At 48.7% G+C, this 20,422-nt stretch overlaps 1 protein-coding gene across 1 annotated transcript in view; it reads left to right on the top strand.

The window, feature by feature from the left end:
* adprhl1 (ADP-ribosylhydrolase like 1) overlaps nt 1–19,285 on the top strand; it is a 66,763-nt gene extending 47,478 nt beyond the window's left edge. Inside the window, exons 4-7 of the mRNA XM_072514349.1 lie at nt 5,849–5,989; nt 14,966–15,093; nt 17,300–17,432; nt 18,926–19,285. Coding sequence (XP_072370450.1) covers nt 5,849–5,989; nt 14,966–15,093; nt 17,300–17,432; nt 18,926–19,098 — 575 coding nt within the window. The 3' untranslated portion in view covers nt 19,099–19,285. The remainder of the gene's footprint in view (nt 1–5,848; nt 5,990–14,965; nt 15,094–17,299; nt 17,433–18,925) is intronic.
* Nucleotides 19,286–20,422: the final 1,137 nt, after the last annotated feature.

The following is a 20,422-nucleotide window of genomic DNA, read 5'->3' as shown; positions in this document are numbered from 1 at the left end:
AGGATATAAACTGAACATGGGGAAAAGTGAGTTGTTTGTGGTGCATCCAGGGGAGCAGAGCAGAGAAATAGAGGACTTACCGCTGAGGAAGGTAACAAGGGACTTTCGCTACTTGGGGATCCAGATAGCCAAGAATTGGGGTACATTGCATAGGTTAAATTTAACGCGGTTGGTGGAACAGATGGAGGAGGACTTCAAGAGATGGGACATGGTATCCCTGTCACTGGCAGGGAGGGTGCAGGCGGTTAAAATGGTGGTCCTCCCGAGATTCCTCTTTGTGTTTCAGTGCCTCCCGGTGTGATCACGAAGGCTTTTTTCAAAAGGATTGAGAAGAGTATCATGAGTTTTGTGTGGGCCGGGAAGACCCCGAGAGTGAGGAAGGGATTTTTGCAGCGTAGTAGGGATAGGGGGGGGCTGGCACTACCGAGCCTAAGTGAGTACTACTGGGCCGTCAATATCTCAATGGTATGTAAGTGGATGGGAGAAGAGGAGGGAGCGGCGTGGAAGAGATTGGAGAGGGCATCCTGCAGGGGGACTAGCCTACAAGCTATGGTGATGGCGCCGCTGCCGTTCTCACCGAAGAAATACACCACAAGCCCGGGGGTGGTGGCTACTCTGAAAATTTGGGGGCAGTGGAGACGGCATAGGGGAAAGCCTCTGTGTGGTCCCCGATAAGAAATAACCATAGGTTTGCTCCGGGGACAATGGATGGGGGATTTGGAACATGGCAAAGAGCAGGAGTAACACAATTGAGAGATCTGTTTGTAGATGGGACGTTTGCAAGTCTGGGAGCGCTGGCCGAAAAATATGGGTTGCCCCAAGGGAATGCATTCCAGTATATGCAACTGAGGGCTTTTGCGAGGCAACAGGTGAGGGAATTTCCGCAGCTCCCGACGCAGGAGGTGCAGGACAGAGTGATCTCAAAGACATGGGTGGGGGACGGTAAGGTATCAGACATATATAGGGAAATGAGGGACGAGGGGGAGATTATGGTAGATGAGCTGAAAGGGAAATGGGAAGAAGAGCTGGGGGAGGAGATTGAGGAGGGGCTGTGGGCTGATGCCCTAAGTAGGGTAAACTCTTCATCCTCGTGTGCCAGGCTAAGCCTGATACAATTTAAGGTATTACACAGGGCGCATATGACTGGAGCACGGCTCAGTAAATTTTTTGGAGTAGAGGATAGGTTTGCGAGATGCTCGAGAAGCCCAGCGAATCACACCCACATGTTCTGGTCATGTCCGGCACTACAGGGGTTTTGGGTGGGGGTGACAAAGGTGCTTTCGAAGGTGGTGGGGGTCCATGTCGAACCAAGCTGGGGGTTGGCTATATTCGAGGTTGCAGAAGAGCCGGGAGTGCAGGAGGCGAAAGAGGCTGATGTTTTGGCCTTTGCGTCCCTAGTAGCCCGGCGCAGGATACTGTTGATGTGGAAGGAAGCCAAGCCCCCGGGTGTGGAGACCTGGATAAATGACATGGCAGGGTTTATAAAGCTGGAACGGATTAAGTTCGTCCTAAGGGGATCGGCTCAAGGGTTCACCAGGCGGTGGCAACCGTTCATCGAATACCTCACAGAAAGATAGAGGGAATGGAGAAGAAGAAGACAGCAGCAGCAACCCAGGGGTGGGGTGGGGGGGTGGGGGGGGGGGGGGGGGGGGGGTGGGGGGGGGTGGGGGGGGGGAGGAACCAGAAGGACTCTCAGGGATGTTAGTGTATAAGTATAATATGTATAGGTTGTTGTTATAGGTAATTGTATACTGGACTGCTGAATTGTATTTTTGGAGAGTATTTATTTGGGACAAGGCAGTTGCCATTTAGTTTTGTTTTTTAATTTTGATGTTGTTTATATATTATTTATTTCTTGTTTAAAAAACTGGCCATTGTTATTTATATTGTTATATTACTGTGTAAAAGATACACAATGTACTGTTATGGTTGGCCAAAAATTTTGAATAAAATATATTTAAAAAAAAGAGATTATTGTGCAAGATTAAAGCTCATGGGATTGAGGAAGTGTATTGAGGTGGATAGAAAACAGGTTGGCAGAGAGGAAACAAAGAGTAGGGATTAATGGGTCCTTTTCAAATTGGTAGGCAGTAACTAGTGGGGTGCCTCAGGGTTCAGTGCTGTGTCCCCAGCTATTCACAATATATATTCATGATTTGAATGAGGGAACAAAGTTTACAGATGATACCAAATTGGGTGGGAGGCTGAACTGTGACGAGGATGCAGAGATCCTATAGCATGATCTGGACAGGTTGGGCGAGGGGGCGAATCAATGGCAGATGCAGTATAATCGGGGATAAGTGTGAGGTTATTCACTTTGGAAGCAAAAACAGGAAGGCAGATTACTACCTGAATGGTTGTAAATTGGGAGAGGGGAGTGTGCAGTGGGACCTGGGTGTCCTTGTGCACCAGTCACTGAAGGTAAGCATGCAGATACAGCAGGTGGTAAAGAAGGCTAATGGTATGTTGGTCTTCATTGCGAGAGGTTTTGAGTACAGGAGCAGGGATGTGTTGTTGCAATTATACAGGGCCTTGGTGAGGCCACACCTAGAATATTGGGTGAACGTCTCCGGTATCGGCGCGATGTCCGCCGACTGGCGCCCAAAATGGCGCAAATCAGTCGGGCATCGCGCCGCCCCAAAGGTGCGGAATGCTCCGCATCTTTGGGGGCCGAGCTCCAACCTTAAGGGGCTAGGCCCGCGCCGGACGTATTTCCGCCCCGCCAGCTGGCGGAAAAGGCCTTTGGTGCTCCGCCAGCTGACGCGAAAATGACATCTCCGGGCGGCGCATGCGCGGGAGCGTTAGCGGCTGCTGACGGCATTCCCGCGCATGCGCAGTGGAGGGAGTCTCTTCCACCTCCGCCATGGTGGAGACCGTGGCGAAGGCGGAAGGGAAAGAGTGCCCCCACGGCACAGGCCCGCCCGCGGATCGGTGGGCCCCGATCGCGGGCCAGGCCACCGTGGGGCACCCCCCGGGGCCTGATCGCCCCGCGCCCCCCCCAGGACCCCGGAGCCCGCCCGTGCCGCCTTGTCCCGCCAGTAAGGTAGGTGGTTTAATCTACGCTGGCGGGACAGGCATTTTAGGGGCGGGACTTCGGCCCATCCTGGCCGGAGAATCGCGGGGGGTGGGGCCCGCCAACCGGCGCGGCGCGATTCCCTCCCCCGCCGAATATCCGGTGCCGGAGAATTCGGCAACCGGCGGGGGCGGGATTCACACCAGCCCCCGGCGATTCTCCGACCCGGCGGGGGGTCGGAGACTCTCGCCCATTGTGTGCAGTTTTTCTGAGGAAAGATGCTCTTGCTCTCGAGGGAGTGCAGCGAATGTTTACCAGACTGATTCCAGGGATGGCGGGACTGTCATATGAGGAGAGATTGACTAGGTTGGGATTGTTCTCGCTGGAGTTCAGAAGAATGAGGGGGGGATCTCATAGAGACTTATAAAATTCTAACAGGACTAGACAGGGTAGATGCAGGGAAGATGTTCCCGATAGTGGGTGGGTCTAGAACTAGGGGTCACAGTCTGAGAATTCAGGGTAAACCATTTCGGACAGAGATAAGGAGACATTTCTTCACCCAAAGAGTGGTGAACCTGTGGAATTCATTACCACAGGAAGTAGTTGATGTTAAAACATTGAATATATTCAAAAGGCAGCGAGATATTGCACTTGGGGCGAATGGGGTCAAAGGTTATGGGGAGAACGCAGGATTAAGCTATTGAGTTGGATGATCAGCCATGATCGTGATGAATGGCGGAGCAAGCTCGAAGGGCCAAAAGGTCTCCTCCTGCTCCTATCTTCTATGTATCTAGATATCTATGTATTGCAGTTTAGAAGAAAGAGAGACAAAACATATATGATTCTGAGGGGGATTGGCAGAGTAGATGCTGAGAGGATCCCTTTGTGGGGAACTCGGGGTCTCCCATTTAAGACAGCGATAAAGAGGACTATTTTCTCTCAGATGGTTGTTATCTTTGAATGTCTGCATTCCAGAAAACAGTGGAGGCTGGTTCATCGAACATTTTGAAGGCTGAGTTATACAGATTTTTGACCTAAAAGGGAGTTGAGGGTTATGGGGGACAGGCAGGAAATGGGAGTTAAGACCACAATCAGATCAACCACGACCTTATTGAATAGTGGAGCAGACTGAAGGGCAGGATGGCCTAGTCCTGCTCCTGTTTCTTCTGTTCCTATATTTAAGGCACACCTTAAAATCTCTCTCTTTGACAAAGCTTTTGGTCATCTGCCCTAATACATCCTGATGTGGCTCGGTGCTAACCTCTTGTTTGATAATCGCTTTTGTGAAGTGCCTGGGCACATTTTACCACAGGAAAAGGATTATATATCTACAAATTGTTGCTATTAATTGAAGGGTGAACAAATAACAATGTTTAAAGTGTTCAAAGAAATTTGATAGTGTGGTTGTGGACCAACTCACAGATTGAGGAATAGCATTCAAAATGGAATTAGGTGAATATTTGAAGAAAAAATATTGCAGGGATATTTAGAAAGCGTGCGGGAATGGAACTAAATGGATTGCTCTTTGAAAGAGCTGGTGAAGACCTTGATGTGCTGAATGGCCTCTCTCTGTGATGTACTGTTGTATAATCTAATGGCCTCTGTTGGGGGTATTCAGAGCAAGAGGACACAATCAGAAAATTGGTCATTCAGGAGTGAAAAAGTTTATGTACAAAGCTTTGTGGAAATCTGAATCTCTCGTCCCAAAAGGCTATTGATGTTGACACAATTGGGGTTGCAAATTGGAGACCAGTAAGTTTTTTGTTGGATAAGAGTAGCGAAGGATGTGGAGCAAATGTGGGTGACTGGAGTTGTGTACTTCAGCAATAATATATTAAATGATGTACCAGGCTCAGGTTTGCTAAATGGCCAATACTCGTTTCTACGTTCATATGATCTGACATGTTACTTGGGGCCCATCAATCATCTGACTGGGAAATTATAAATGTCTGAGAATGAAAGATGAGAGAGGCTGAACCTGTTGCAAAGAAGCAAAGCATGCATTAAATCGACAATGATGTGGGCTGGAGCCACAGCCAATAACTCTCACGAAGGTTTGAGCAAATCCCCAGTGACTAGTCAGTTGATTTAAGCAAGTTGAGGGGAAACAAATTCTCATTTCTCATCTGGTGCTATTGCCAATTATTTTAAAGCTGTGTCTTCTTGGTTACTAAGCCTTCTGTTCCTGGAAGCAGCTGCCCATCTAGTCTCTGAAAGCTTCTCACAGTTCTGAACTCCTCTGTTAAATCTCTTCTTGACTGCTCTAATCTCTGCACATAATTAAAGTCTATCATAGAATCACTACAGTGCCGAAAGAGGTAGTTGATTCATCTGGTCTGCACCGACCCTCTGAAAGAGAACCGTACCTGGGCCCAGGCCCTGCTCTATGCCCATAACCCTATCTAACCTGCACATCTTTCAACACTAAGGGACAACTTAACATGGCCAATCCACCTAACATGCACATCTCTGGACCATGGGAGGAAACCGGAGCACCCGGAGGAAACCCACGCAGACACGGGGAGAACGTGCAAACTCCACACAGTCACCCGATGCCGGAATCGAACCCAGGTCCCTGGTGCTGTGAGGCAGCAGTGCTAATCACTGTGCCACCATGCTGCCCATAAATCATCCCTGGTCCTACCCTGTTAAATCTATTCTGTACCCTAGGTCTTCCCTGCGTGTGCTGTAGAGAATTAGAGATATCACTCCAGTGACGACGTAATGAATAGTTTTTCTCTTTTGAGGGAATATTCACCTACGTCCACTTAGGTGAGATGCTGCTGAATCTGTCTCTACCGCCCTTTCGCACTCATTTGTCTCTATTCATGGCAGGTTTCCTGGGATCACTGTGCACAGCTCTGTTCGCATCCTATGCTGTCCAGAGGAAGCCCACGGAGGAATGGGGAAGGGGGATGTTAAAAGTTGTTGGTATGGCTGAGGCCTACTGCAAGAAAACCATCCGTCACATGTCAGGTAAGAGCTTTATGGTGGGAGCAGGGTGGGGGACTAACAGAAATATTGTATTAAAAGCACCTCAGTTTAAGATCTGATTCTGTGGGAGAGATTCCATGAAATGTTTCTATGGATTGGCTTTTGTTTCTTGCATCTGGGATTTGATGTGAGTCCCCAGGTTGTGAATACGATGCACGTTCAGGCCATATTCTCCACACCATCTTGCATTTATATGGCAGCTTTAACAGCGGAAAATGTACCAGTGTGTTTCACAGGTGGATAATTAAAGATTGGCACCGAGCTAAAGAAGATATTAGGGGAGTAAACTCTGAACTAGGTAGGTTATGGAGAAGGGGTAGCACTGCTGCCTCACAGCGCTAGGGACCCGGGTTCAATACCGGCCTTGTCTGACTGTGTGGAGTTTGCACTTTCTCCCTGTGTCTCTGTCTGTGTGGGTTTCCTCCGGGTGCTTCGGTTTCCTCCCACAGTCCAAAGATGTGCAGGTTAGGTGGATTGGCCATGATAAATTGCCCCTTAGTGTCCAAAGGTGTGCAGGTTAGATGGATTGGACATATTAAATTTCCCCTTAGTGTCCAAAGGTTAGGCGGGGTTATGAGGAAAGGGTGGAGGAATGGGACTACGTAGAGTGCTCTTTCAGAGGGTCGATGCAGACTGGATGGGCCAAATGGCCTCCTTCTGCACTGTTGGGATTCTATGATTCTAAGGTCTTTAAGGAGGAGAAAGAAGCAGAAAGATTTAAGAAGGAAATTGCAGAGCCTGGGACATGGGCAGTTGAAGGCAGCCTTTGGAAATGCCCAAGGCAGCTTGGAGAAATATAGAGTTCTTGTGGGATTTTAGAAGTGAAGGAGGAAGTGGCCCATGCTAAATTACCCCTTAATTGGAAAACATTTTAAAAAATTAAATTGATAAGGGTTTCAGCAACCAATGTGTTGAGGCAGAGGCCGTATTACAGAGGTGGAATTGGTAGTCTTAACAGCAGAGATGGTATGGGGTGGGAAGCTCAGGCTGTGGCCAAATAAGATAGCCAGGTTTTGGACAGTCAGTTTCAGTCTCAGACAGTGGCCAGAGAGAAGATTGCAATTGGGAAGTGGAAAGGGTACAGAGTTTGTGGTGGGACCTAAATATTGGACAAAACAAGCTGACAAGACAAATCTTGGAGGATTTGAGAGAGGTGGTGCTGGGGGAGAGCTGAATATTCTCAGTGTACATGTGGGCTTTTGGTGATTTATGAGGTTGGTCAGCCAGGTTGGGCCTGTACCCATTGGCATTTCGAAGAATGAGAGGTGATCTTATTGAAACAGAGGAGATTCTGAGAGGGCTTGACAGGGTGGATGCGGAGAGGATGAAACTAGGGGGCACAGTTTAAAAATAAGGGGTCTCCCATTTAAGACAGAGATGAGGAGGATTTTTGTTCTCTCAGTGAGTCCCTAGTCTGTGGACTTATCTTGCTCAGACAGCAGAGGAGGCTGGGTCATTGAATATATTCAAGGCTGAATTCAGCAGATTTCTGATCAACAAGGGAGTCAAAGGTTATTGAGGACAAGCAACGAAGTGGAGTAAAGCCCAAAATCTGATCAGCCATGATCTTATTGAATTAAGCAGCAGGTGCAAGGGGCCAAATGGCCTACTCCTGCTCTTATTTCTCATGATCTTATGTCTCCTCGCGGCAACAAGTTAATAAGAGATAGCTTCTTGCAGGACACCAAAGGTGACAGTGTGAGAGCAGGAAGAGAAGTCCTTGCAAGTGATATCTAACGAGAACTGGATAACACGAATGAAACCAGGTAAATACAGTTCCAGCCAGCTGGATAAGAGTTGGGAGTCATTGGAGGAGGTAGGTGTGGTCACCAGTTTCAAAGGCGGCAGTCAGATCGAGAAGGACAAGGAGAGATGGTCAACCATTACTGCAGTCACAATGGGATGTCATCTGTAAGATCAGTTTTAGTACAGTGGTTGGAACAGAAACCTGACTGGAGGGATTGAGACATGACATTTTGGGAAAGATAGGCAGAGATTTGGGAGGGAGGGCGGCATGATGGCGCAATGGTTAGCACTGCTGCCTCACTGCGCTGAGGATCCGGGTTCGATCCTGGCCCCAGGCACTGACCGTGTGAATTTTGCACATTCTCCCTGTGCTTGCATAGGTCTCAACCCCACAACCCAAAGCTGTGCAGGATAGGTGGATTGACCACGCTAATTTTCCCCTTAATTGGAAAACAAAGAGATTTGGGAGGTGACAACACAGTCCACATGGGCTGGTACCTTGCAAGGTCAGAGGATTCAGGTGTAGATTATTTGTGGAGGACGCATAATGATGACAGATTTTGAAAGGGAGGAGATAGTACCTGAGGAGAAGGAACCATTCCTGATATCAGCTAGCGTGTGATGTACTGTCAATTACCACGAGACGAGAATGGTGAAACAATCGAGGCTTTATTGCACAAGATGTTGTGCCTCCTGCAGCTGGAACCAGAATGGGAGCAGAGCAGGAGAGCTGACACTTTTATACGCCGCCTGCTGGGAGGAGCCAGCAGGCTGGGATTTACTGTGGTACCTGTAATACAGGGGCAGTACCGTAATACATGCAATGTGTTACCAGTGGTGTTTACCACATTCACCCCCTGTTTAAAAATATGTCCGGCGGGGGTGAAGAAAACATTACAGATTGAGTCTGTCGGGGGCTCTGACCATCCGCTGCGATCGCCTCAGTCCCGGTGGTGGTGTGGGCGCCGACATGGTCACCTGCGACTCCGGGAGTGTGTTGTCCTCTCCTTCGTCACCCCTTAGTGGATCCAGTGGGGGGACCGATCCTGCTGGGGTGGGGGCTGCGGTAGGTTCACTGGTGGGAGGGTGGGTGGCGCAGGGGTGAACAAGGCAACCGGGGGGGGGGGGAGCGATATCAGGTCGGGGGTTGTGGTGGGGACCCAGCGGGTGCCAGGTCCGGAGGGAGACTGTGTCCTGTTGCCCGTCGGGCTGTGTCACGTAGGCGTACTGCGGGTTTGAATGGAGGAGGTGGACTTTTTCAACCAAGGGATCCAATTTATGGCTCTGCACATGCTTCCGGAGGAGGGCGGGTCCAGGAACTGTCAGCCATGTTGGGAGCGAGACCCCGGAGGTGAACTTCCTAGGGAAGGTAAAGACACGTTTGTGAGGGGTCTCATTAGTAGCGGTGCACAGGAGCGACCGGATGGAGTGGAGCGCGTCGGGTAAGACTTCCTGCCAGCAGGAGACCGGGAGATTTCTAGACTGAAGGGCCAGCAGGACGGCCTTCCAGACCGTCCCGTTCCCCCTCTTCACCTGCCCGTTTCCCGCGGGTTGTAGCTGGTTGTACTGCTCGAGGCGATGCCCTTGTTGAGCAGGGACTGATGCAGCTCATCATTCATCAAAGAGGATCCCCGATCGCTATGGATGTAGGTGGGGAAACCGAACAGAGTGAAGATGCTGTGCAGGGCCTTGATGACTGTGGCAGAAGTCATGTTGGGGCATGGGATGGTGAAAGGGAACCGGGAGTACTCATCAATAATGTTGAGGAAGTACACGTTGCGGTCGGTGGAGGGGAGGGGCCCTGTGAAGTCCATGCTGAGGCGCTCAAAGGGGCGGGAGGCCTTCACCAGGTGCTCTCTATCTGGCCGGTAGAAGTGCGGCTTGCACTCTGCGCAGACTTGGCAGTCTCTGGTTATGGTCCTGACCTTCTCAATAGAGTAGGGTAGGTTGCGGGCCTTGACAAAATGGAAGAACTGGGTGATCCCCGGGTGGCAGAGGTCATTGTGGAGAGCTCGGAGTTGGTCCACTTGTGCGCTGGCACATGTACCGCGGGACAGGGCATCTGGGGGCTGATTGAGCCCCCTGGACGATACAAGATCTCATAGTTATAGGTGGAGAGCTCGATTCTCCACCTCAAGATCTTGTCGTTTTTGATCTTGCCCCGTTGCGTATTGTTAAACATGAAGGCAACCAACCGTTGGTCAGTGAGGAGAGTGAATCTCCTGCCGGCCAGGTAATGCCGCCAATGTCACACAGCTTCCTCAATGGCTTGGGCCTCCTTTTCGACAGAGGAGTGCTGAATTTCGGAGGCATGGAGGTTGCGGGAAAAGAAAGCCACGGGTCTGCCCGCCTGGTTGAGGGTGGCGGCCAGAGCTACGTCTGATGCATCGCTCTCCACCTGAAAGGGGAGGGTCTTGTTGACCGCGTGCATCGTGGCCTTGGCGATGTTCGCCTTGATTTGGTTGAAGGCCTGGCGGGCCTCAGCCGTCAGGGGAAAAACTGTGGACTTGATGAGTGGGTGGGCCTTGTCCGCATAATTCGGGACCCACTGGGCGTCATACGGGAAAAACCCCAGGCATCGTTTCAGGGCCTTGCGGCAGTGGGGCAGAGGGAGTTCCAGGAGGGGGCGCATGCGGTCGGGGTCGGGCCCTAAGACTCCATTTTCCACTACGTAGCCAAGGATGGCTAAGCGGTTGGTGCGGAACAGGCATTTCTCCTTATTGTAGGTGAGGTTAAGGAGTTTGGCGGTATGGAGGAATTTTTGGAGGTTTGCGTCGTGGGCCTGCTGATCGTGGCCGCAGATGGTGACATTATCCAGGTACGGGAGGTGGCCTGCAGCCCGTACTGGTCAACCATTCGGTCCATCTCTCGCTGGAAGACCGAGACCCCATGGGTGACGCCGAAGGGAACTCTAAGGAAATGATAGAGGTGGCCATCTGCTTCGAACGCAGTTTTTTGGCGATCCTCCAGGCGGATGGTAGGAGGACTTCAAGTCTACTGTGGAGAAGACTCGACACTGCGCAATCTGATTGACCATGTCAGATATGCGTGGGAGGGGGTACGCGTTGAGCTGCGTGTACCGGTTGATGGTCTGACTGTAGTCAATGACCATCCTGTGCTTCTCCCCAGTCCTCACTACCACCACTTGAGCTCTCCAGGGGCTGTTGCTGCCCTCAATGATCCCCTCCCGCAGAAGCCATTGGACCTCTGACCAGATGAAGGTCCTGTCCTGGGCACTGTACCGTCTGCTCCTAGTGGCGACGGGCTTACAGTCCGGGGTGAGGTTTGCGAAAAGTGATGGTGGATCGACCTTAAGGGTCGTGAGGCCACAGACGGTGAGGGGGGGATGCAGGGGTCTGCCGAATTTCAAAGTAAGGCTTTGGAGGTGGCATTGAAAATCAAGACCTAGTAACAGGGCCACGCAGAGATGGGGGAGGTCGTAGAGCCTGATATTGCTGTACTCTACGCCCTGAACGGTGAGGGTCGCGACACAGTACCCCCGGATTTGCACGGAATGGGATCCGGAGGCCAGGGAGATTTTCTGGGTGACGGGGAGTACCGGGAGGGAGCAGCACCTTACCGTAGCAGTGCGGATGAAACTCTCTGTCCTCCCCGAGTCAAAGAGGCAGGTTGTCTCGTGCCCGTTGAGCTTTACCGTCGTCGTAGCGGTCGGGAGATTGCGGGGCTGAGACTGATCAAGGGTGATGGAAGCGATCTGCGGAAGATGTTGGGAGGTCCCGGGCTGATCAGCGATGGCGGAGGTATCAGCGGGCAGCGAATGGCCAGACGAGCAGGGGTCCTGCGGCGCGGTCCAAAATGGCACCAAAAATGGCGGCGCCCACGGGACCTACATGGCGGGCGGCATCAAAGATGGCGCCGCCCACGGGCCGCACGTGGCCTGTGGTGGAGAAGATGGCGACTCTCGTGGATTGCACGAGGGAGGTGTAGCAATGCCGGGCCTGGAAACATCGGCGACCGACCGGGTCTGGCAAACGGAAACAAAGAAGCCCTTCTTCACGCACCCGTTGCAGGTCACGCTCCGCGCCGAGCATCGCTGCCTGGGATGTTTGCTCTGGCCACAAAAATAACATTTGGGTCCTCCAGAGTTGGCTGGCTGCCGCGCGGTGCAGGCTTGCGGTGTATTCGAGTTGGCAGCTGGTGGGGCCCACGATGCCCATGAGGGTGCCGCGCGGTCGGAGGTGTAGGCGTCCAGATTACCGGAGGCCACTTCTAGGGAATTACCAAGCTGCACAGTCCCTGCAAGATCGAGAGTATCCCCTTCCAATAGTCGCTGGTGAACTTACGTAGACTTAATGCCCGTGACATAAGCGTCTCTGATTAGTAGTTCGGTGAGCTGGACTGCCGAAACTGCCTGGCAGTCACAGTTCCTACCGAGAATCTGTAGAGCCCGCAAGAAATCATCCAGAGTCTCCCTCGGGAGTTGCCGTCCCGTGGCCAGGAGGTGCCTGGCGCACACTTGATTCACCGACTTAATGTGGTGTCACTTTAGTAGCGTCATCGCTTCTGTGTAGGTGGGCGCATCCCGGATGAGGGGAAAAACTTGAGGGCTCACCTGTGAGTAGAGGATCTGGAGCTTCTGTGGGTCCGAGAGTTCTTCAGTGGCTGCTCTGAGGTAGCCTTCAAAGCAGGCTAGCCAGTGCTCGAAGGCGGACGTGGCATTGGCTGCGTGAGGGCTCAGCTCCACGCGATCAGGCTTGATTAAGATGTTCATCTTTTAAAATCTTGTGCAATAAATTGATGTACCGTCAATTACCATGAGACAAGAATGGTGAAACAATCGAGGCTTTATTGCACAAGATGTTGTGCCTCCTCCAGCTGAAGCCAGAATGGGAGCAGCGCAGGAGAGCAGACACTTTTATTCACCGCCTGCTGGGAGGAGCCAGCAGGCGGGGATTTACTGTGGTACCTGTAATACAGTGGCAGTACCGTAATACATGCAATGTGTTACTAGTGGTGTTTACCACAGCGTGGGAGCCAGGAGGGGAAGTGTGCTGTCAGCAGTTTAATGGGAATAGGACTGAGGGAGCAGGAGGTGGGCCCCATGCGCAAATGAGCTCAGAGAGCGGTTGAGGATAGGTAGTGTGGCTCTGCTGCCTCACACCGTCAGAAAGCCAGGTTCAGTTCCGGCCTGAGTGACTGTGCGGAATCTGCATGTTCTCCCCCTGTGTGCGTGGGTTTCCTCCGGGTGCTCCGGTTTCCTCCCACAGTCCAAAGATGTGCAGGTTAGGTGGATTGGCCATGCTAAAATTTCCCCTTAGTGTCCAAAGATGTGCAGGTTAGGCAGGATTACAGGGATAGGGCGGGGGAGTGAGCTTGGGCAGAGTGTTCTCTCAGGGGATCGGCGCAGGATCGATGGGCCGATTGACTTCCTTCTGCACTGTAGAGATTCTTTGGTCCTATGGAAAGAAAGTGCAGAAAATTCAGGGTGAGGGCAAGGGCGGGGGGGGGAGGAGGGGGGGGGGGGCGGGGGGGGGGGGGATCTTAGAGGTCGTTTAGCTCAGTGGATTAGGGAAAAGAGAGAGTTGTGACAGAGACAGCTGAACAGATAATCTCCCAAAACATTCCATCAGCTCATCGCACTTGTGAGGGCGGACTGGGGGAAGAGAGGGGCTAAATGAAACAGTTTGCAGTAAAGAAGCTGGAGGTCCTGGAATAGTGGGCAGTTTTGGTAAAGAAGAGCTGGGCCCTATATACGTTCATGTGTTTTATGTGGGCCAGCCAGAAAGGGCAGTGAACCAGTTGTCCACCATTGATTGGGTTCAAGTCTCTCCACTGTGCAATAAAGATAATGATGGTCATACCAGAACATTGACCAGGGTAAGAAAGAGAACCAAGGAAAAGTGCATCATAGGTGAAAGTGAGGAAATGACTGAAGATATCAGAAGATTCAGATGTACTGCGGTGACTAAAGGCCAAAGGTAGGTAACTTGGGGCAGTGTATTGCTTACAAAGGCAGGTACATGAGGAAGGTAGAAAGGGAAAATGGCTGGACGAGGTAAAAGTGACCAGAGGTGGCCTTCTCTGTGATTGAGATGACGGAAATTGAGGAGCCACATGTGATAGTAAGGCGAGATGGTGCCTATGATTCCAGGAGGAGAGCTTAAATGGAGGGAGATGTTAATGGAAGCGTGGGGAGGAAAGGGAAAGTCGGGGATGCGTCCTGTAAGAAAGCAGTACCGAGTTTCCCATGAGGCCCTTTGGAGCTGTCAGTTCACAATCTGGAAAAAAGATTCCATTGCGGCAAGCAGGCAGGCGCCTGGGACCTCGCCTGACCATTCTCCTGCTGGTCCCAGTGACCTCTCAAAACCAAGGCTAGAGAGTCCAGCTGAAGGATAGTATCACCTGACCCTGAAAAATTGACAATCGGCTGTCAAACTAGTGTGAAACCTGATCCTTAAATTAGCTGTAAATGAATAGTATTAATATAAAACGAGTCAAAACTATAAGAGCATTATTCAACTTTCATCTGAAAATGGAGAATGATGGTAACATCAAACTGATGGTGGCAAAGACTGCTGGTGTTTCATTTTAGTACTCTACTTTGTGACGTGTGACAGTTAGATTACATCATTCCCCACCACAGGGGTAGATGCTGATTGTTACCCCCAGATGGAAGACACAGTTGCCAGTAAGTACTTTTATGGATTTGGTTATAGCCAGCCATTGAGCATGGGAGGCCTTGTATAGATCTCAAACCCCCAGTTCTCAGTATGATAGACTAGGAGATGCACAAACTCAGTAGGAAAGGCCCAGGATAAGTGTGCTGCCTTGACAAGGGAAGCTTCGGACAAATCTCTGGCTTCAGTGGAGGAGGAATCAAGAAAAGAAAATATTGCTGATAAGAGAGACATGTTGTTGGAGCTTTTCATCTCACACTTATCAGGACAAGCACAAGAATGATATTTTTTAAATGGTTGCTTTCTCCATGACAACACCATAGCCAATCAAAGTCAACTTGCCAGCCAATCAACACTCTTTTCTCTTGTAGAATAAGTTGTTGTGATTGTTTGAAATTTGTCATACTCGTATTTGTCCTGATGAGTGTGAGATGAAAAACTTCAGCAACATGTCTCCCTTTTTAGCAACATTCTAAAGAAACTATCGTAAGAACAATTATTTTCTTTGTTTAATGGTTCAGTAGCATCCTGAAATTGTAGGAGTGGACTCAATAAGATGCAACTTTTACCTCAGAATACCAAGAAAATTGGTTTTATTTTGAAACCAAGTGGCAGTCGTATTTGGAACAAAGAGGAATTGCACAGGAGGGGCAGAACATGCCAACATTTCCAAAGAATTACGACGCAGAGAAAAGAGATCAGGTTGGTGCATTTGATCTTGAAATCTGAATTAAATTCCTGTTATTTTGGAGCTCTACATGGCCAAATAGAATTGTTTCCCACCTGGCAAAGGTCTCCCAACTGGCGGGGAATCTTGTCAAAGTGTGGCCTTGCTTTCCACCATTTTGGTTAATGAGTGTTCTCACGATTGCCCACTCTGATTGGCTGTCTACCAGGTGCTGAGGACCACTGGAGATGCCCACTCAAGTAGGTTGGCTCTGTATTGTTGTAATAACCCTCATGGGACCAATGCGGATGACCCAATTGATCTCCTGTGAGGCTCATAAAATACAAGCTCCCGCGCTGAGGGCAGAGGCCTAACAGCTGGGACTGGTGAATCCTGTACTTAAAAGCCGGCCAGGATTGGAACCAGCATGATGGATAGTCCCCGTTGTGACTGATGTGTTGTACACCACGTTGCAGTCTTTGGGGGCGATTCTCCGATATGGAGGCCAAGTGTTCGCGCCGTCGTGAACGCCATCGCATTTCACGACGGCGCGAACAGGGCCCGGGCCCGACCTAATCTGGCCCCTACAGTTTGGTCAGGGAGTGACTGCCGACAGGACCCCCAGACAATCGGCGCGGAAGCGATGCTCCCCGAAATGGTCCACCGCACCCCCCCGCCTCGACCCATCCCTACAGATGTTGGAAACATAGCCGTGGGCAAAGCAGCGAAGGAGATCTCCTCCACCTCCAATAGACTTTTGGGGGGGAAGAGATTAATAACTCTCATGAGACCCATGGGGGGGTGACCCAATTTATCTCCCCGCGTGGCTCCTGGAACAGGGGCTCCCCTGCTGAATGGTGGAGGCCTAGCAACTGGGGCTCATGAATCTTGTACTTAAAAGTCGGCCAGGATCGGTGGTCCCGGCTGTGACTTATGTCTGTATGCCATGTTGCGGCCTTTACTTTTGTTTGCCAAAGAAACTTCATTTGTGTAACTCCCTCGGGACTCCTGAAGATTTTATAACTGCAGGGATAGAGTGAGTATTGCCATAATGCCACAGTGTTGGAAGGTAGCTGCAAGAGATCTTAAAGCACACTGGTGGAAAGACTTTGTAAGGGGAGAGGCAGTGGCATCCTCTCTCAGTATACAGTCAGTTGGCATATCTGTTCATGGAGGGACCCAGAAAGTGTGGCACTAGGAAGGCCAAGCTTGGTTGGTTTTATATCTGTTTCTAGAAGGATAGGTTTGGAATCAATGTTATTCCCACTATCTGTGATTCAGTCCAGCCTGAAAATAACATTGATTCCAAACCTATCCTTCTAGAAACAGATATAAAACCATTGCAATGTGTTATCCAATCGCCGTTTGCCTGAAACTGAGAGCCTCCAGCCAATAAGCTACTGAGCCATCAACATCTACCTTCCTCAATGGGTTCTTGAGGATTAAGGATCCTATTGTAATGATTAAATAATAGTTATCAATAGATGCTCCCCAAAACTACCTCCATTGGTTAAAACCAAAGCCTGCTTTCAAAAGGACAATTTTACCTATTTCTCTCAACAAATTAGATGTTAATGCGTCACATGATTAACACAAAGAATCTTTGGCTGGAAAGCTCCAGAAAGGAACAATCTATACGCACAGAGGTGAAGTTTATCGATATTGGTGTGGCAGAGAGCGCAGTGGGGGAAGTTATCATTAGTGTTAATATCATTTCATTTATCAGTATTGAGGCAATCTTCGGTTAGAAATCATTTTATTTCAATGTTTCAGGTGAAATTTGTGACAAAGGCAGTTTAGTTTGCAGGTCCTTGGGAATTCTCTGTGGACCTCAATTTGAGAACCTCAGCTCGTGACCCCTATTTTGTTTCTTTCCTTGTCCCATTGCCACGCTCCTTTTGCTTTGCACCATCAACTTATTTTTAATTTAATCTCTTCTGCCTCCCACCCGCTCCCTGTACTCCCTCTTTGTTCCTTTCCCAGCCTTGGTACTTGCTTCAAAATTGTCAGGTTTCTAACTTCTCCAGTTCTGATGAAAGGTCACTGGCCTTAAATATTAAGCGTGTTTCTCTCTCTCCGCAGGGGCTGCTGAATATCCCTATAATTTTCTGTCTTTGTTTTAGATTTCAGAATTTTCAGGAATTTTGTTATTGTGTATAATGGAAGGGAGGGACTGGGAGAATAAATGATACAAATAAAGAACCGGAGTCAAAAGAATAATATCAAATTACTCCATCAAAGGTATACAAGGAATGGAGCTCCGAAGGCGTGGGTGGGAGAAGAGGACATGATGCTCCGATGATAGCCTATGATGCCCTCCTCTTTGCTGGGGGTGACTGGACAGAACTGTGTAATCATGCCATGTTTCATGGAGGTAAGAGGCTTCAATGCAACCATGGATTATTTGCCCAGAGATTCCCAGGAATCAGGGCAGCATTGACAATCTGACAGTGAAGGATGGGGGTGACCTTGAGTTACTGCAAAACATATTTTAATCAAATTCCCCTTTGCTTTAATAGCAGTGACCCACTAAGTCTCTGGAGAAGGAAATTGTTAAGAGGTAGGAGTTCACTGAACTTTCAAAACCCTCCTTTACTGTCTGTTTCACGTTTAAGGACAGTGAAGTTTCGTCAAAGCTTTCACAAAGAGTCATCCAGGCTCGAAACGTTAGCTCCATTCTCCCTCCACAAATGCTGACAGACTTGCTGGGATAGTCCAGCATTTTCTGTTTATGTTTCAATTCCAGCATCAGCATTTATTTGCTTTTATCCAAGAACTTCTTAAGTGTCTTCTCAGTGAGAGTCTTTATTGAACAGATCAGAAATGGCAGCCTACAGTGAGCTTGCCTCATGGCAGTCATATGACTATGACAAGTCAGATGTGACATCAGGCGGAATATATTTCATGACGCAAACACTGTTTGTCCATACATGAAAATTAAAGTTTGAAGCCGTGAGTCATTCAGAATGCTGAGGAATGTAATTGAGGAGGTTAATCAGCTTTTAGTGCAAATTATTTGGATGCCGTAAATATATCGTTCAATTAGATCATAGCTGTATCTGCACCTCAACTCCATTTATCCATTATTGCTATAAAGCCCTTGATGGCCCCAGCAAAATAAAAATCCATTGTCCTTTATCTCAAAAGCTCCAATTGTTTTCCAGCACCCTTCTTGGATGAAGATGGTTCCACATTTTCACTACCGTTTGTACCATTTCCCTGATTTCCCTTCTGAACAGTCTTGTTTGTATCTTAAAATCATGGTCCCTAGTTCTGAACGCTCTCACCGGAGTAAATAACTTCTTTATAGTGACCCTATCAAATCCTTTTAAACATTTTGATTAAATTACACTTTAGTCTTCCAGATGCATAGGAATATAACCTATGTTTATGCAATTTTGTCTCATAATGTAGGCCTGGTGAAGTTGTGCTGTACTCCCTCCAAAGACCAATTCATCCTTCCTGAAACCTCACAACTGAACCCTCCAGAAATATCAAAATGAGTATCCGTTTGCGTGTTCAGGATTTCTCTTGGTGCCTTATGACTGCTGCATCCAATATACCTTCAGGGAGTATAATGGGTGCTTTTATTTCAGGCTCTCTGGAGTATCTCTCTGGACATAACGTGCAGCATAACATGGTGCCATAATGCTTGGTGCCATCAAGGCATCCCTTAGTATTCAAGCATCAGTCAGCAATTACGATCCATATCATCAGCTGATATTGCCCACTCAGCCAGCATCAAAAGAGATTTTCTGCTGTATACGGCATCTTCCTGTGTACAAACTGGTTGCTGCCATGTCAGCCAGAACAACACTTCCTAACCAATTGAAGGAAAACACTTAATATCTTGTTTCATACCTACAGGTGAGAGTGGAGCCACTGGATCAATTGCAGGCTGTCTCTACGGCCTACTTTATGGAATGACCAACATTCCCAAAAGGCTATACGAGAATTTAGAATTCAGGGAAAGACTGGAGGAGCTTGCAGAAGAACTGCATAAAGCAGCCAATCGCAGCAAAACCCCTGGACAGGTATAAGGGGGCAAGTGGAATACAGCCAGTTGTTCCGCTAAGAGAAGTACAGCCTCACACTTCCAGGCTCTCTCTGGCACCTACAAAGCTACTCTCTGAACAATATATATTAATGATACCAGGACAAATGAAAAAATATAACTATGAATGAGCACAAATCTGTAACTTTGTAATAAATGTGTGTACCTCATCATACACGGAGAATATGAATTTCCTATATCAAATACATTTTAAATAGGAAAATAATCTGAACTGTGTAACATATGAAATTACTTTGATATTTTTATTCCGTACATATACTTAAAAAAATTTACTGAATAAATTTTGAACGTTGATACATGTACACAGAATCAGCTGATAAACTGACTAATCCAATCATGACTGCAATATAATGGGGTTTGTTTAGTTTAATAATAAAATCTCTGTGAAACATGGTGATCTTTTGGCCATTAATCTCAATGTATTGGCATCAATTTTCTGAGCGTGTAGATGCCAGAAGAACTGTCAGCACCTGCCAGAGGTTCACGTCAGTGCTGATGGACAAGATATAAAATTACTGCCATCATCTGCCCTTTTATTATTAGCAGTACAAAGACCATCTTGAAAATTGGCTGATTACTTTGAAACATAATACAGCTATTTGGAGAAACAAAGTGTGTGCTTATGAGTGGGAAAGAGCCCAACATCACATAATACAGCACTGACAGAGATCCTCAGTAGTATAGTATAATGCACTAGACATTTGACCCAATGGGCCTTTGAAACTGGCAGGAATGCTGCTGCCCAGGGGAAACTCCCATCATATAAGCAAGTTATTATTTGAAATATGTAAGTGTGACCTTATGTATAATGTAGGCCAGATAACCATTTAGTATATATCAAAAATAGACAAAGATGCCCCTCAAATCCTGGAGGTACACTTTGAGGTAGGTTTTCCATCTTCAATGCCCCAGTGAAGGCCGCCTCCCTTTTAATCCCCCCGTCGACTTTCGCTGTGTTTGCTTTGTGATCGGGGAGGGGGCACATATATCGGACACTGAGATACACACACACTTGGACACATATATCAGATACTGAGATACACACACACTTGGACACATATATCGGACACTGAGATACACACACACCTGGACACATATATCGGACACTGAGACACACACACACCTGGACACATGTCAGACACTGAGATACACACACACCTGGAAACATATATCAGACACTGAGATACACACACACCTGGGCACATATATCAGACACTGAGACAAACACACACCTGGACACATATATCGGACACTGAGACACACACACACCTGGACACATATATCGGACA

The sequence above is a fragment of the Scyliorhinus torazame genome, chromosome 8, assembly GCF_047496885.1.
Source record: "Scyliorhinus torazame isolate Kashiwa2021f chromosome 8, sScyTor2.1, whole genome shotgun sequence".
Classification (NCBI taxonomy): domain Eukaryota; kingdom Metazoa; phylum Chordata; class Chondrichthyes; order Carcharhiniformes; family Scyliorhinidae; genus Scyliorhinus; species Scyliorhinus torazame.
The sequence above is the reverse complement of the archived record's forward strand: the minus strand, read 5'-3'. Positions and strand labels throughout refer to the sequence as shown.